Here is a 17161-nt window from a genome sequence, read left to right on the forward strand (position 1 = left end):
TGCTTCGTGAGAGTTTCGTGAAGCAACGATGACGATGAGGCTCGGAGTGGGTCCAAGCGTACCGAGGCATCCCTGTAACCATCGGAATTTCGGATTGCGCATCGCGTTCGAGTGAAAGCGCCAGGAACTCGCGATGGCTACTGTCTCAGATTCTTCTTTCCTCTTTGGACTCGCTGAAGGGTGGTGCAATATTGATCCCGGTGGTTGAGCCCCTTCATTAGCGACTGCGCCCTTTTCACCGCCCACGAACAAACCACGTTATCATACATCCACTCTTTCTGCCTGAGTATACTTATATGGACTCTGGTATATTCAACTACACTATCCACATCGCGCACGATGCCCAAGAACGCTCACCCACCCCGCGGCAAGCCCGCCAAGAAAACTGTGCCTCCTGAGGAAGACACATCGTTCATTGTTTTCGGTGACGGCAAACCCAAGAAGAAGAAGGGCGAGAGTTCTGGCGGAGACGCTGCCCAGAGCGAGAGTAAGGGCAAAGGCAAACCCGCAGCTGGAGCTGCTGAGGACGGTCCCAAGAAGCCAGATACAAGGACGCTCATCGCTGGCGCATCATGGACAGGAAAGCTTCCGGTGAACCTTCTGTCGGAACACTTCCAAAAACAGCAGTGGAGCAAGCCTGACTATCGCATCGTAAGTAGTCGCTCCGGAGTAGCAGGTCATTGCTAATTACAGCAGCGGAAAGATGGCGACCAGCATTTTGCCTATGCTGTGGTACTCTCCAAGATGAACCAGAAGACACGACAGACCACCACCCTACCTCCCATCAAGATCCCGTCGGAGCTTGAAGAACAAGCGCATCAGCCTACTGCCGTCGAAGCGCGCAACTTTGCCGCCGCATATACTCTCTTCCGAGTCGCCAGCGGGAAGAACCTCCACACCATGCTTCCGCCCACGTATAAAGACCTTTGGAAGGGACAATTCATGGACCTCAAGAAGAGGGATGAACAAGAAGGCAAAGGGTGGATGTATGAGGCGGACCCCTTCTTCGGTTTTGCTGAAAGGGAGAAGGCGAGAGAGGCAGCAGCAAAGGCGCGTGAGAAGAAACAGAAGCAGCAGGAAGAGGCGCAGAAAGCCCACAACCAACAGCCAGGTGCCGCCATGCCAAATTCCAACGGCCCAGCCCCTAGCCGAAACTTGCTCAAGGGATGGGAGAGAGTGCCCAAGATCGAGCTTGGGAAGAGAACACGCAAAGAAGCCGAGCGTCTCATCCGCCGGGATGCACTTTGGAACCCGAACGGCATCGAAATGCATCCGTTTACAAAGAACCGACTAGTCGATGAGATCGCGAACCTTGGCTTTCGGAGAAGCCACGTCGAGGAGGCCGCCGATATATGCAAAGATCGCGAGGAGATTATTGAATGGCTTCTGATTCATGTACCTGAAGACGATCTACCATCGTGGTCACTACCAGAAGGCTACGTTGCTGGCGTCAGTATGGCTAGCTCTAACCTCAAGCGTGAGGGTGCCGTGAAGCGCCTTGCTGCAGCTGGATACTCTATGGACCTTTGCGAAGAAGCATACGATAGTCAAGGCAGTGATGAGAGAAAAGCCGCAGCTTTGCTACAAGCTCGTCTACTCCGACCAGACGAGGAAGAGAGTAGCCTAGTACAAGATCTCGAAGATCTCTCGCTAAGCAATGGTGAGCCTGAGACGTCTCCAGAGGACGATCCGTGGGAGGTGGAGATGTCATCACTCGAGGCAATATACGACCGTCTGTTTTCGCGCCCGTCTCCTGAATCCTGTCGCATCGAGCTAGACGTCAAGCAACAAGGAAAGCGACTCATACTGCAGGTTAGAAAGCCTTTCGGTCCTTACCCTGCCGTCGTTCCTATCATCACGTTCGAGGCGGCTATCCCAGCATATATTCGTTTGAGCATCATTCGCCAAGCGCTTCTCCACGCTGAAGCCAACTTCATTGGCATGCCCATGGTATACGATGTCGTAGACTGGATCCAAACGAACGCTGGTGATATCTTCCAGAACCCAGGAAGACTGACCGATGTATCGTCTGGCCTTGCTGCAGCAGATCACTCTTCAGAACAGCAAAGTCAAAAACGAAGGGCGAAGGGGCGACCTAGAAGGCCTATCGACTGGACACCCGCCACGCCTCCTAGCCAAAAAATATTGTCAGACTGGCAAACTAAGCAAGGATCTCCAGTGCAGCAAAAGATGATGAACGCTCGGCAGTCACTACCTGCGTGGAGGTTGAGGGATGAAATCGTCCGCACTGTCAACGACTGTAAGGTCACGATCATCTCAGGTGAGACTGGATCGGGAAAATCGACTCAATCGGTGCAGTTCGTCCTCGATGATCTGATACAGCGACAGCTTGGTGCTGTTGCGAACATCATCTGTACCCAGCCACGCAGGATTTCCGCGCTTGGTCTTGCTGATCGTGTGGCCGATGAGCGATGCTCCCAGGTCGGCGACGAGATTGGGTACACTATCCGCGGAGAATCCAAACAGAAGCCAGGAGTTACTAAGATCACGTTTGTAACGACTGGTGTACTTTTAAGACGTCTTCAAACGTCGGGTGGCAATGCCGACGATGTTGTTGCCGCGCTAGCCGATGTCAGCCACGTTGTCGTTGACGAGGTTCACGAGCGTAGTTTGGACACAGACTTTTTGCTCGTTCTTTTGCGCCAGATTTTACGAAAGCGACAAGATCTCAAGGTCATCTTGATGAGCGCCACTCTCGATGCTGCTGTTTTTGAAGCCTACTTCAAAGAGGTTGGACCCGTAGGCCGTGTCGAGATTGAGGGTCGCACTCATCCCGTGACGGACTACTATGTCGACGATGTCGTACATTTCACCGGGTTCAAGGGATATGGTATGGGCGACGAAGATGCTTCAGAGGACAAATCGTTCTCAGCAAATCTCCGGAGTATCGGATTCGGCATCAATTACGACCTCATCGCGGAGACTGTTCGTCACATTGACCGCCAGCTCGGGACAAAGGATGGAGGTATACTTATCTTCCTACCTGGTACTATGGAGATTGATCGCACGCTCCAAGCGCTCAGCCAGTTCGCAAACCTCCATGCATTGCCTCTGCATGCATCGCTCATGCCAGTTGAGCAAAAGCGTGTGTTCCCTCCCGCTCCTCACGGCAAGCGTAAGGTCATCGCGTGTACCAACGTCGCAGAAACGTCGATCACTATCGAGGATATCGTCGCTGTCATCGACACGGGTCGGGTCAAGGAGACAAGCTACGACCCGCAAAACAACATGGTTCGCCTTGCCGAGACCTGGGCCTCAAGGGCAGCATGTAAACAGCGACGAGGTCGAGCGGGGCGTGTCCGAGCAGGCGACTGCTACAAGCTATACACACGCAACGCTGAAGCCAAGATGATGGAGCGACCGGATCCGGAGATTCGCCGTGTGCCACTTGAGCAGATGTGTCTGTCCATCAAGGCAATGGGGGTGCAGGACGTTACAGGCTTCCTTGCTTCAGCGCTCACACCGCCAGAGAGTACAGCGGTAGAGGGTGCTATCCAATTGCTCTCGCAGATGGGTGCCATCACAGACAACGAGCTCACTGCACTTGGTCGACACATGTCTATGATCCCAGCAGATCTCCGACTGGGCAAGCTTCTCGTATATGGCGCGACGTTTGGCTGCCTTGAAGCTGTGCTGACCATCGCTTCTGTTCTCACAGCTCGCAGCCCGTTCATATCACCACGAGAGCGAGACCAGGAAACTCGAAATGAGTTCGACCGTCTCCGCGCTTCGTTTTCTAATAACCAGGGAGATCTGCTTGTAGACCTGCGAGCATACGAACAATGGTCTGCATTGCGCAGCAAAGGCACTTCAACACGAGACCTCCGCTTCTGGTGTCAAGACAACCGACTGAACCCCCAAACCATGTTCGACATAGCGTCCAATCGCACCCAGTACCTGTCGTCTCTCAAGGAGATTTCTTTCATTCCCACACACTACTCCTCCGCCAACCCTTCCACACACTCGTACTACAACAAACACAACGCGAATGATGCGCTCTTACGCGCTTTGATCGCCGGATCTTTCAACCCGCAAATCGCACGCATCCAGCTCCCCGACAAGAAGTTCGCAGCAGGCATAGCTGGAGCCGTAGAACTCGATCCCTCAGCCCGCGAAATTAAGTACTTCAACCAAGAAAACGGACGCGTCTTCGTTCACCCGTCGTCTACCCTCTTCTCCAGCCAGACCTTCCCGCACAACGCTTCTTTTATTGCGTACTTCAACAAGATGGCTACAAGTAAAGTCTTCATCAGAGATATCACGCCATTCAACGCATACAGTCTGCTGTTGTTTGCTGGAGAGATCAAGGTTGATACGCTGGGCAGGGGCTTGGTGGTTGATGAGTGGATTAGGCTGAGGGGTTGGGCAAGGATTGGTGTATTGGTGAGTCGGCTGAGGGGCATGCTGGATGGCGTGCTGGACAGCATGGTGAAGGAACCAGGGATGGGGGTTAGTGATAGGCAGAGTGAGGTTATTGATGTCGTTAGACGGATGGTTGAGAGGGATGGATTAGACGCTTAGACGCTAGTGTTCTTACTAGACGAGACTGTTAGATCAGAGGCCACGGTTCGCCTTAGACTAGCGGTTTCAATGAATGAATCAATTACTCCGGGACAGGTCTGGCTGCAAAATAGGCTTTAGGGCTTTAATGTTATTGGGTGCTCCTTCCTTTTCAGCCCTGCAGTTGCCGATCATTAACAGAAGCAAGGGTTAGCGCTGGGCGATTTAGGTCACGGATGTCGCTTCCTCAACATCCTATACTCACACCTGGGCAAACTCACGTCGAAAAGGATACCGCGTAACATCATAACAGCTGGCACTTACAGTTCTTGCTGCCGATTTGACCCGTGCTGTGTCAACACACTTTCGTCGGCCCGGGGCCCAACCAACGACGTGTTACCGCTCCAATCAGTGACCGCCTGATTGATTGACCATGTACCGCCTAAGGCTCGGCATGTTGGATGCGCGAATACCAAAACGATGACGTTCATAATTACCTGTACGAAGGATGCGACTGCTGCGCCTGTTCTTTCAAGCGCCGATCGCAGCATACCCGTCATGTGGCACAGTTCACACGGGGTGCCGGGTCACCCTGTCTTCCAGAGCTGCCTGGGGTAGCACGCAGTTCTTTCACCTCTATTTCCGCTACAAAAATTTGACAGCATACGAAGCAGGCTTCCAGTACAAGAGCAGTCATGGCCGCCAGTAACGGCTTGAACGACAGAACAATCCAAGGCCACACCCAAACGCAAATCGAATTCGCGTTGCGCACTCCATACACATACCGTCCTCTCAGCAATATCAATGAAGAGATTCGAGTCGTTAAATTCATGGCCGGTAACGGGGTCAGCAATCCAATCGAATGCGACATCGAGCACTGTCTCTTGAGTGAAGAGGGAGATGGTTATGAAGCCATCTCGTATGTTTGGGGTGAACCCATCCGCAACCACGACGTTCTTTGTGACAACGGTACAAGTCATTTCAAGGTGACCTCCAATCTTCGCGACGTCATCTTCGCGACTCGCTTCGGTGCCCGAGAATGATGGCCACCAACGATACTGGGTCGACAGCATATGCATCAACCAAGATAACACAGCTGAACGAGACAGCCAAGTCAAGAGAATGGCTAAGATATATGGCTATTCAAAACGCGTGCACGTCTTTCTGGGTACCGTGGAGCCAGGCAGGCATCCAGCAACAAGTAGCTGGTTCTCGCGAAGATGGGTAAGTCAATATCGCTCGTGAGGTCAGACGAGATATCTGTGACTCTAACTTACCCAAATCAGGTCATCCAAGAATACCTGAATGCAAGGATGACTAGTGTTCACTATAACAGACAGGATATGTGGTACCGTCACGATGATTGGTATTCATTTTGGCAGGACGACCACACGGCATCGGATGACAAGCCTGAGTCGCGCGGGATCGATGATTCAAGGTTTCACATACTCACGATGATGTATGGTTTCAACGACAGGCAATGCAGCGATGATCGGGACCGCCTTTTCGCACTCTTAGGCGGGTCTTGTGATGTCGTAATCACGGACACCCGTCCGAAATTGTCGACGGCCAAGGAGCCAACGATCTACTACATGCCCACATACACGACGACTACCGAACAAGTCTATCTCGAATTTGCACAAGCAGCACTCGCCTCTACTTCAGCTTACAACCTTCTATCATGTGCTGGCGCTTTTCAACAAACCCATAATGAGGTGCCACGAACTATGCCGTCATGGGTACCTGATTGGAGATGCACTCCTCCTCTATATCTTCCTACGATCGACGGAGACGGATGGTTAGACGTGGAACCGTTCACAGCGTGCACATCAGAGTTCACAAACGGAATGTCATTCCGGCACAAACCAAGTGTTGTAGTGAATGAGGATGGCCGTTCCATTACCCTTGAAGCCATACCGTTTGGAACAGTAAAGCGAATCTCAGAGAGACCACCGTCCTACGGTTTCAGTCGCATTATCAACATAGACAACGGATATCAAGCGCTGGCCCCTGAATCTGTCGCCATTGGGGACCAAGTCGTAGTTCCCATTGGTGCGCCGACCCCAATTATTTTAAGACAGGATGAATCCGCAAGCTACACATTGGTGGCAAACTGCTGGTTCACTGAAGACCCCACTTCAGTCCTTCCACCTGCACAAAATTGGATCATGAACGCAGACTGCGAGGGCGAAGTGGATATTACATCTATTCGCGACTATCGTATCCTTTGAACATGAACTTTCCGACCGCATCCGAGCAGAATGCAAATAACTACTGCATCACGTCTTTCCACGCCCACACCACCAATATCAATGTGGATTTGCACACAAGCAGCGTAAAGTGACGCTGCTCGAGCGCGTGTGCTGTATGGCGAGTTGGATCTTCGCAGCGGCGCGAATACTTCTTTGGTAACGACCCGACAAGGAGCTCGATGTGGGAGTACCGCGCGTTATGGGCCGCTCCTATGAGGACACCGTCGCTGGCACCGGTGCTAGAGTTCCGAGAACTGGAAAGACTGCATACTTTCGCGCAGTCGCCTGGATTTGTGTACTCAACGGCATTCCTAAACACTGAAGTCTGAGAAGCGCACATTGCAGCAATGCGTTCATGATCCCGTGGCGTTCACCGTGGCTTTGGGCAGTGACCTTGTGCAGCCATAGCAAATATCCCTTCTGTTATTTGTGGATTCGAAGTCATCGCCATCCTGCTGATCGCCACCCCAGCCGTGTATGCCAAAGCGGCCGCCAGATACAGGCATGCTGCACAGGCTGCATTGCGGATCTGAGAGAGCATCGGGGCGAGCTTCGAGCTTGCTTGTCGTACGTACCACATTTGCAACGATGCTTGGGAAGTTTTCTTCGACGGATTCGAAGTACTGCGTCATGAGGTCGTCTATGGTAGTATTCTTGGAGCTTGTCGACGCTTGGGTAGCGCCTGTTGATGTTTCGTGTACTAGTTCTGATAGTCCGGGTTCCGCCATTTTAGTATATGACACTAGCTCTTTCTTCAAGACATCTCGAAGTGGGTAGTGGAAGTTGAGACCAAAGGGCGACATTCCGTCTGAGACTTGCCATGGCAGAGAAAACCCTCGGCCTTTGGCAGTTTCGGCAAGAGTCTTTTGAGCGAGCCTGGTCGTGCTATCTCCCCAGAGAATACTTTCGCACCCGGCCAACTTCGCGTGCTCTACGATCAGCCGTGTTCTCAGGGTAGAGAGCACGTCCGCACGAGCCGTAGCCGAGGTGAGAGAATTGATCATGTGAACGAACTGCTCTTCGGGACTCAAGTCTGCCTTTTGGTCGTCCTGCGGCACCAAGGAGCGTATCGAGGCATCTTCTGGGACCAGGCGAAATACATCGTGCAGCGGCAGTGAGGCGTACTGATGGTCCGGATATTGCTCGCGAGCCTTATCGAGTAGCTGCGGAGCTTGTACTTTCTGATCTGGATCCTCGATATATATTGCACTAATTTCAAATCCGGTACGACCAGTCTTGCTCTTTTGCGTCTTGAGATGCAGGTCCAGTACGTGGAGGAGAGTGGTAGAAGAGACCCCAAAGGACAGGGGTACTAGGATCTTACGTTGCTGCTCTGCTCCAAAATTAACGCGAAACGATTCCAAGCGCTTGATGCACTTTGTATGCACGTAGCGGGCGAAGCAGTCACTATAGTAAATTTAGCGAAATCTTCTTCCCCTCCAGGTGGCGCAAACTGACTGGCAAAGCGGCTCGGAGCGCACAACAAGAACTGAAGGGTCTTTGCATCGTCTGCAAGGCTCGTCAGAGGCACCAGCAATGTGTTTGCCTGGCATGATGTGCGTGTGTTGGGCTGATACTGGTGAATGTGTTTGGTAGGGCTGACTCGTCGGCGGTTCTGGTCGTGGTTGCCCTTTGACGCCCGGCGGCTGCGCCACATTCTGGGAATGCGCGCTAACAGCTACCGGGAAGGCGGCCGTAGGTGACGATCGGGAACGTTGACGCGCAAGCCAAACATCGTCAACTAAACACCAACTCCCACCCATGACCCGCCTATGACCAGGAACTGACGGGAAGACTCTGTCGCCAGTTCGAATCGAATCGCATACCTCCGCCTGAAGCGCCACACACCTCCAGCCGTCAGCTCCGCCAGCTGGCCTCACATCCGGCAAGATGAAGGCACGGCTGCGCAACATCGCTCTACTGCTGTTCACTACGATAACAGCAGTAGCAGCGATGGACGTTACGCTCTCCGACAAGGAGACTCAAAAGTGCAGGTATGTAGGAAGATATCCATCTTGGGTTAGCCAGAGGCAGCATGCTCATACGAGTCCAGCGGCATGTATAGCAAGAAATCGTGGGGAGGCAAGGTCGATCCCTTCATACTTGTCAAATTCATAAAAGATCCCAAGAAGAACGAGGGCATCAAGGACCGCACCGTCAGCCTGGTGATCTGGGAATGGAAAGACACTTTACTTCTGGGCGCGCCTTCCGACTTGCCCGTGAATGATGTACGTGGGTCCCGATGTTGTTCGCATAACCAAACTGACTTTCCCCAGGAAAACCGCCATTACATTTGCGACGACGAATCGATAAATCTGAAACTCTGCGACGAAAAAGATAAGGGCAAATGGGTACTTGCAGAAGACGTCGAAGACGCCTCTCAGATGCCTATTCGAACCGATGCCATCAATCTCGACGACCCGAAACCGATCAAATACCCAGTCTCCACCGCAGAAACAAAGGTCCCAATCAAGACGGGCTACTATTGTGTGGCTGCGAATGCGGCAGACAAGGAACTGGAATTCGAGGCTATTGTGACATTCCGGAATGCCTATGGCGAGCTCCAGGCGGCCCAGATTGCGAAACTCCCATTTTACGGCGGCATTACAATTGTATACTTTGTTGTGCTGGCATTCTGGGGCTTCCTATACTTCCAGAATCGCCACGACATTCTTGCCGTCCAGAACTACATCACAGCCATCCTAGTCTTCCTAGTCGTTGAGATGCTGATGACCTGGGGCTACTACGACTACCAGAACCGCCACGGTAACAACGTCGGCACCAAAGCTCTCATGATCGTCGTCGCTGTACTGAACGCTTTCCGCAACTCCTTCTCGTTCTTCCTCCTGTTGATCGTATGCATGGGATACGGCGTTGTCAAGCCTTCTCTTGGCAAGACCATGACTGTCGTTCGCTGGCTTGCTGTAGCTCACTTCATCTTCGGCGTAATCTACGCTGTAGCTTCGCTTACTGTTCGTCCCGATGACGCTGGACCTCTGGTCTTGCTGGTCATCCTTCCTCTGTCGGCTACCCTCACGGCTTTCTACATCTGGACTCTGAACTCGCTAAACCTCACGATGAAGGACTTGATGGAGCGCAAGCAGCACGTCAAGGCTACCATGTACAAGAGATTATGGTGGTGCATCTTGACGAGCATCGTCGTCATCTTTGGTTTCTTCTTCATCAACAGCTTCACTTTTGCTGGAGCGTCGACACCTGATTTTGCGCCAACTCACTGGCAAACACGATGGTTCGTGCTCGATGGCTGGCTAAACCTCGTCTACCTGGCCGACGTCTGTTTTGTCGCGTATATGTGGAGACCAACGGCCAACAACCGAAGGTTTGCCATGAGTGATGAGGTACGTTTTCGCAAATCTAGCACCCACAGTTTTACTAACGGCTTTTAGATTGCACAAGATGATGAAGGCTTCGAAATTGCCTCGATGAGGGACTCTCTTGATGAAGAAGAGAGGGGAGCAGACCAACCCCCTTCATACGACCCAGCCCAGAGGTCGAACAACAACATTGCGCGCGATGTATCGCCTTTGCCCGCACCACAAGCACAGAAGCCTATCGTACCTCCCAGGGAGAGTCTCGATGGCGACACTATCTTCGCGGTAGGCGAGGACGACAAGTGGAGCAGTGAAGAAAGTGGCGACGAGGAAGAAAGTGAGGATGAGGAAGATGATTCGGACGACTCGGACGATTCAGACGAGTCAGGGCCATCGAATTCAAAAGCGAAGGACAGCGAGCGGTCCAGATTAACTGGTCGAAAGAACGACTAGGTGTTGATTTGGCGCGTCAAACAACGGCGTTGGATGGCCAGCAACACTTTTTATGATGTTAGCGTTATCCCTAACATGTTGTTTGATAGATTAGGCGTTCCCAGCGTTTTTGTAGTACATTTGGCCTGAAGGCCCAGATCTAGCATATCCGATGACATCAATTTGTCACCTCTCGCACTAGCCGTAACTCCGTAATTGCCGAGGCATCTTGAGCTCTGATCAAGCCCTCACGCACCTCACTAAACACCTTCACAACTGCCATGGCGACCTCTTCACTGAGCGCACCGCTACGGACGCCTAAGTACATATGCGACGCTTGCCGGACGAACGTGCGCTCTCTGCGCAGACCTGTCGTCGATACCTACCGAACCTTCAGCACAGCGTCATCTTCCAACGGCAAAATCCCCACGCGACCGATATCACTTCCGTACTGTCGCGATCGAGTTATCATCTCACCACTGCGTAACGACAATGCTTGCGGACGATTCGAAAGGCGCCAATACTCGATAACGAGCTCTTCTTCGCAGGCTGCAAGCTCAGGCTTTGCACCGCTCCCGCATCGCCGCCTCATCTCCCTTTCTGGGCCCGATACCGTCAAGTTCCTACAGGGGCTGATAACGAACAACGTCGACACGAGCCGTCAGTCGCCCTTCTACGCCGCCTTTCTCGATGCGCGCGGCCGGGTGTTGTGGGATGTCTTTGTCTGGGTGTGGCCAAAATTAGTAGAGGGCAAGGAGCATTGGGCATGCTATATTGAGGTGGATGAAAGCGAGATGGAGTCTCTGAGAAAGCATCTGAAAAGACACAAGCTGAGGAGTAAGGTACAGATCGAAGAGGTAGAACCGGACCAAATGCGCGTGTGGGCGGCTTGGGGCCCTGAGGTTGAGCATGCCAACACCAACGGTGTCATCGCTGCGATGAGCGATCCGCGTGCATCAGGCATGCATCGTTACCTCGTAAATTCCGACGCGACGACGATAGTGGAGGGTGTAGAGCCAGTGGACATCCAGGAATACCACCTTCAACGCTACAGGAACGGCATCCCCGAAGGACCGCAGGAGATACCAAGAGAAAGCGCGTTACCTATGGAATGTAATATCGATCTCTGGCATGGTATAGACTTCAAGAAAGGTTGTTACGTTGGCCAGGAACTTACCATCCGCACGAAACACACCGGCATCGTGCGGAAGCGCGTCTTGCCCATTCACATTGACAAACCTGCCGCATCTGCAGCCCTTCCAGACCATGGCACCGACATCAAACAGCTAGATGAAAATGGCAAAACCAAGAAAGGTCGTGCGACAGGCAAATTCATCGCGGGCATTGGGCAAGTAGGCCTCGCAATGTGTCGGTTGGAGAATATGACTAGCATGAAGATCAGTGCTGAGGGAGGCACATGGAAGCCAGAAATGGAGTTTGGATGCGAGACAGGCGAAGGCGTTGTGAAAATCAAGCCCATTCTGCACGACTGGTTTGTACAGAGGGAGAGGGAGCTCTGGGAGAAGAACAAGAACAGACCAAGCCTATAGACATGTGATGAGCTATTCTATCTGCGGAAAGCTACATCTTCTCTACAATTCCTGTCGAATCTGGTTCTGCGGATTTTGTGTTCACCGGAACGCCTTGTTCGCAATAGTCCGTGAGCTTATGGTCGCAGGTGGGGCTGTGTAATTGTGGCTTAGCTCGTGTGGTTGGGGAAACGTCATCTAGCCATTCCACATCGTGCCTTCGATATTTCCGTGCCATACCCGCAGTCATAATCGCTACCCTTTTCTCATTCTTCTACAAGTACTCACTCCCCTAGAATTTCTCTTTCGCGTCTCGTGTGTTCACATCCTGGTTCTTCGAAGAGATGGCCGCAACACTACCCTCAAGGCCATCAGAACATCACTTCTCCATCTCAAACATCATCTCCAAATTTCGGTCAAAAAAAGGGACGACCAACAAAAAGTCCGATGCGCAACCGTCGCGGGAGATCTTGCAAGAGACGCGCCTGCCACTAAAGCCCGCGCCACTACCCTTAGTCCTACCAGAACATCAACAGACCCTGTCAGCTCTCGGCTGGACAACCGTCACTTTCCCTGAATCATCACCATCCCAATTTGAAGCGAAAAATCACGAGCATCAAGCCCCAGCGCCTGGGCCTCACCCTCTGCAGGCCGCATACGAACAGCTCTTTGCAGCGAGCCAAGCTTTCTTCAACCAGCCCGATAAGGAAAAGCAGCGATGGAAGCACAAGCTCAAGTCTGAAGAAGGCTGGTCCAAGATCCCCGGCGAAAAGGAATTCATCACTTTGCGAACTCTGGAGTACTGTCCAGAAGTCTTGAGAGGGCCTGCAAAGAGGTATTGGGATCTCATTGGACAGCATTGCTCGAACACGTTGGGTAGAATCTCAACATCCCTTGGGCTACCAGATGGCGAAGATGAAGGGCTGAGACAGTTTGTTGGACCCTGCGGTGTATTGCAAGCTTCTGATAAGGAGAAGACTGCGACGATGCTGCGATTGTTCAGATATGAAGGGTGGGAGGCGAAAATTGTGGCCGAACCGCATGCTGATCTGGGCCTACTAAGCGTAGTGGTTGGCGATGTGCCTGGCTTGGAAGTTTGGGATGGAGCCAATTGGTTCGAGGTTGAGAAAGTAGTTGAGAGTTCTGGGAGAAAAGGTGCTACCATGCTCGCTGGACGGCAACTCGAAAGACTATCCAATGGTAGATACCCGGCTGGCGGTCATCGAGTGGTAGCTTACGGGTCTCCGGAGCCTTCGCCAAACACCCCCTCGACCGACGACAAAAAGTACCGCTTCTCGATCGTCTTCGTTCTTCGCGCCCACGAACCTCTCATTATCAACTCCGATTCCTTCGAGACTGAAGTCACTGGCAAGTGGCTTGAACCCATGAATGGTATTACTGCGGGTAGGTTCTACGAGAAGATCAGAGGCCAGCACTTCAACATCAATATTGACATGGATGAGAGGGAGAAGCAGAGAAATAAGTTGAACGTCAAAGGCGGGAAGAAGCAGGGTTGGGAAGTTAAGGAGGGTAAAGTGGCGAGTAGTGGTTAGATTGCGTGCATCGAAGCGCTCGTACCTAGCTATCTGGACTGTTCTCTCCTTCTATCGTAGCTTTGCTGTTCGCCTGAATGTTCAGAGTTTTCGGACTGGGTATATATTCTCAACTGCAACGTGACTACCACATCAGAGTTCTGTAGCCTGGTTGGTACTAGTACACAAGCTAGCTGAATAGAGCTTAGTGGTGTTGCCCAGGTGGTATCCATGTCACCTGGGGTAGCTCTCTGACGCACCCTGTAGGCATGCACCACTCCTGCGACCGTTGACATGTACACGACACGGAGTAAGAATTGAATTTGATCATTGATCTGTACCGCTGACATAAGCTGACACACAATGGACGGCATGATGCATATCGCGAGACGCTAGAGGACACATATGGACTCAGCCGCACCTCTTGCAGCGGGGTCAATATTCGAGGACATCGCCTCCCGCCCCCGAAGATGCTTGAACATGCATCAATAGTTTGAGTTTTCTGAGCGTACTTCACCCCACATACACTCCCGAGGTCTCCTCCATCATGATCTTTATCGACACTACGACGCTAGCCCTCCATGTTCGTGATCATGCAGATCCAGATCAGCGATATGCCATCCTATCACACGTGTGGGGTCTGACCAAGGACGAGGTGACTTACGAGGAGATGATGGTGCCGCCGCAAGACCGTCCGAAATCAACACTGTCGAAACCAGGGTACCAGAAAATCGTGGAGACCTGTAAGATGGCTGCTTCGTCGCGATACAAGCTACCGTACGCATGGTGCGATACGTGCTGCATAAACAAATCCAGCAGTGCAGAACTCAGCGAGGCGATCAACTCCATGTTCAGATATTACAAAGAAGCTTCGGTGTGTTTCGCCTATCTGCACGACATCGATCACAGTGCTTTCTCTTTCAATTCTTCGAAATGGTTCCTTCGTGGTTGGACACTCCAAGAGCTCATCGCACCGAAGAACGTCGTGTTCTTTGATCAAAAATGGGAGTTTAGAGGCACCAAGGCGAGCCTAGCGGCTCAGATTACGGAGATCACAGGTATTCCGGACGATATCCTCAGACATCGGATGGAGCTAAGCGAAGTGCCTGTTGCTCAGCGGTTTTCGTGGGCGTCTACGCGCAAGACGACGAGGGAAGAAGACATTGCCTATAGTCTCATGGGCATCTTCGACATAAACATGGCAATGCTCTACGGAGAAGGGTCAAAAGCGTTCATCCGGTTGCAAGAACAGATACTGAGCGAGACCGCCGATGATTCGCTCTTCCTTTGGAATGATGCCTTCTCGTATCACAAGCTGTCAGGTCTCCTTGCTCCTTCTCCAAGCTGCTTTCGGCAGATGCGATCAATCACCCCCGAACCGGCTGTTAAGCCGCGAGACTTTTACATGACAAACCGTGGCATCAGGCTCAAACTAGGTCTCGCTTGGGACCACGATACTGGACTTGCTATACTTCCAGTAAAACACTCGCTAGGTGCGGTTGGCAGTCCTGTTGGAATTTACCTCAGAAGAGTAGGGCCCGACCTGTTCGTCCGCGCGCTGCCTCAAGAGTGCCCCAGGGTCAAGACTGAAGTGACTTACACTGAGTTCACTGCAGTCAAGTCATTGACAGGTCCACAAGCTTCGACGATCATGGAAAAGGTCATGCGTGTAGAAAAGCCTGCAGGCGTGCATGTCAGTCGAGTCGAACCTCGCGGCATATGGGATCCTACTGCGAAATGGCTGCACGCAACGCATACAGGCGCGATCATAGGCTACATGGAGTTCAAGAAGGAGGCGTATCCCGCATTTGCATTCGTCTTCTTTTTCAGAAACGGACATTGGTCGGCTACGGTAGTAGTTGGAGACCAGTGGACAAACATACAGAAGAAGTTTCACAAGCATTACCGCGACAACCTTGAAGAGCTCTGGTACTTCGATACAATGGGCGACGCCAGGATGCAAAAGATTGAAAAGATCAAACCCGATTCGAAAGTCCTCACATTGCACATGCGAGTGGCGAGAGGCACTGGGCGGCCCCATTTGGCGATACGCGAAGTAGACAGGAAAGCTGGCGCAACTTGATATACGTTGTAGCACGAGCGTATCTGAGCTAATCTTATAACAGACTACGTATATTTACAAAGAATGGAAAAAAGTCGCATGTCCCGTCCTCCTCACTGGTAAAAGAAATCATACTCCTTCTTCAACCTTCCGAAACCGATCTTCGGCTGATAGTCCTCGACCTTATCAGCGCCAAAGTCATAGACAGAGTAATGCCTTCGCAGGAACGAAGAGCCGACCAATGCAAATCCTTCATTTTCGCTACTGTCAAACGGCGGCATGCATTGGTGACCGGGTACGAAGAACTCGTCGCCCCGAATGGTGAATGAGACATCGTCCTCTGGGGTGCCCTCGCCAAGTGTCAAGGTAACGGCCCACGAAGCGTTCAGGTGCTTACACTCCATGATCTCTTGGCCGTGGTTGAATAGCTTAGTGTAATTCCAGCCGAGGTTGAAGTACATGGCGTCGATGATGTCACTTGGGACGGAAAGGCGTCCAGATCCAGTATCGAAAACGGCTCGACCTTGTGACATTGGCCATGTCACATTGGCGTCTGGCTGGCCACCGACCGATAAGGTAGTGGTAGGAAGGTGGCCATTGCGTATGTCGACAGTGGCGTTTGGATCCGACGGGTTCTCCGCGACGAGTACGTTGACGCTTCTTAGTGCCGTACGCCAGAGCTGGTATGGGTCCTCTTTCCTCAAGGGTGCGTAGGCCATCTCACCATCCACGTATTTGTCTTCGTGACTGCCGCCAACGGTCAGCACACCGTCTTGCGTACCATTGCCTGCATCCTTCATATTTGTTCCATAGAAAAGACCGAAGCGTGGTGCGTCCAGTTTTCCGTCCCACAGCAATGTTTCGACCAGGGTCGACGTGTTCTTTTCCGCGATTGAGGAGAAACCCAGGCCGAGGAACCCATCAGCAGTGATGAAACGCCAGCTGCTCTGGTTGGCAGACAGGAAAGTCTGGTTCCATTCTACGCTACCGTCTAGAGTGCTGAAAACGTCCTGGATAGTTTCGCCAGCGACGTCACCGCCGAGGTATGGAATCGACGCGGGGATATTGAGGTCGACGGATGTGGACGAGGCAGATGCGTTGTATTTCTCCCGAACGTAGGATGTGACCCTACCATCTGGGCAAGATTCCTCGGTGCAGTCGGTGTTGACGACGAAAAGCGTTGACGATCCGGTATCGAACATCAACCTGTGTTCCTTTGGAGGTGTTCCGATTTCGAATTTGACGCTGGCATAGCTGTTGTCTATGACGACGGGCAGTTCAAGAACTGATGCCGACACGGTGGTGGCGACGGCCAGGAGCTTCTTCATTTGGCTCACCATGGTGAAAGATGGTGTTTTGATAAAACGAAGTCGTGAGTGTTAAGGAGGGAGAAACAGACGGCAGGATGGAAAGGTACATACCTGCGCTTGCGCTGCTTAATTATAGCGCATAGACATCGTCTCTACAAGGGTATCCACGAGACGTTTCAACGGTCCTGTCC

At 52.2% G+C, this 17161-nt stretch overlaps 6 protein-coding genes across 6 annotated transcripts; 4 read left to right on the forward strand and 2 right to left on the reverse strand.

Moving 5' to 3' along the window:
* Positions 1-339: 339 nt before the first annotated feature.
* J4E93_002594 (uncharacterized protein) lies at positions 340-4542 on the forward strand (the record flags this gene model as incomplete). The annotated part of the gene is made up of 2 exons (XM_049340536.1): positions 340-651; positions 697-4542. 2 exons carry the CDS (start codon positions 340-342, stop codon positions 4540-4542), a joined length of 4158 nt encoding a protein of 1385 aa, XP_049202858.1.
* Positions 4543-7126: 2584 nt separating this feature from the next.
* NCS2 (cytoplasmic tRNA 2-thiolation protein 2) lies at positions 7127-8326 on the reverse strand (the record flags this gene model as incomplete). Its single annotated transcript, XM_049340537.1, has 2 exons — positions 7127-8180; positions 8232-8326. 2 exons carry the CDS (start codon positions 8324-8326, stop codon positions 7127-7129), a joined length of 1149 nt encoding a protein of 382 aa, XP_049202859.1.
* A 2492-nt stretch (positions 8327-10818) lies between these two features.
* Positions 10819-12087, forward strand: J4E93_002596 (uncharacterized protein; the record flags this gene model as incomplete). Its single annotated transcript, XM_049340538.1, has 1 exon — positions 10819-12087. One exon carries the CDS (start codon positions 10819-10821, stop codon positions 12085-12087), a length of 1269 nt encoding a protein of 422 aa, XP_049202860.1.
* Positions 12088-12410: 323 nt separating this feature from the next.
* On the forward strand, positions 12411-13619 carry J4E93_002597 (uncharacterized protein; the record flags this gene model as incomplete). Its single annotated transcript, XM_049340539.1, has 1 exon — positions 12411-13619. One exon carries the CDS (start codon positions 12411-12413, stop codon positions 13617-13619), a length of 1209 nt encoding a protein of 402 aa, XP_049202861.1.
* Positions 13620-14145: 526 nt separating this feature from the next.
* Positions 14146-15681, forward strand: J4E93_002598 (uncharacterized protein; the record flags this gene model as incomplete). The annotated part of the gene is made up of 1 exon (XM_049340540.1): positions 14146-15681. One exon carries the CDS (start codon positions 14146-14148, stop codon positions 15679-15681), a length of 1536 nt encoding a protein of 511 aa, XP_049202862.1.
* Positions 15682-15773: 92 nt separating this feature from the next.
* Positions 15774-17000, reverse strand: J4E93_002599 (uncharacterized protein; the record flags this gene model as incomplete). Its single annotated transcript, XM_049340541.1, has 1 exon — positions 15774-17000. One exon carries the CDS (start codon positions 16998-17000, stop codon positions 15774-15776), a length of 1227 nt encoding a protein of 408 aa, XP_049202863.1.
* Positions 17001-17161: the final 161 nt, after the last annotated feature.

Source organism: Alternaria ventricosa (assembly GCF_023758065.1).
Source record: "Alternaria ventricosa strain BMP 2768 chromosome Unknown scaffold_3, whole genome shotgun sequence".
Classification (NCBI taxonomy): Eukaryota; Fungi; Ascomycota; class Dothideomycetes; order Pleosporales; family Pleosporaceae; genus Alternaria; species Alternaria ventricosa.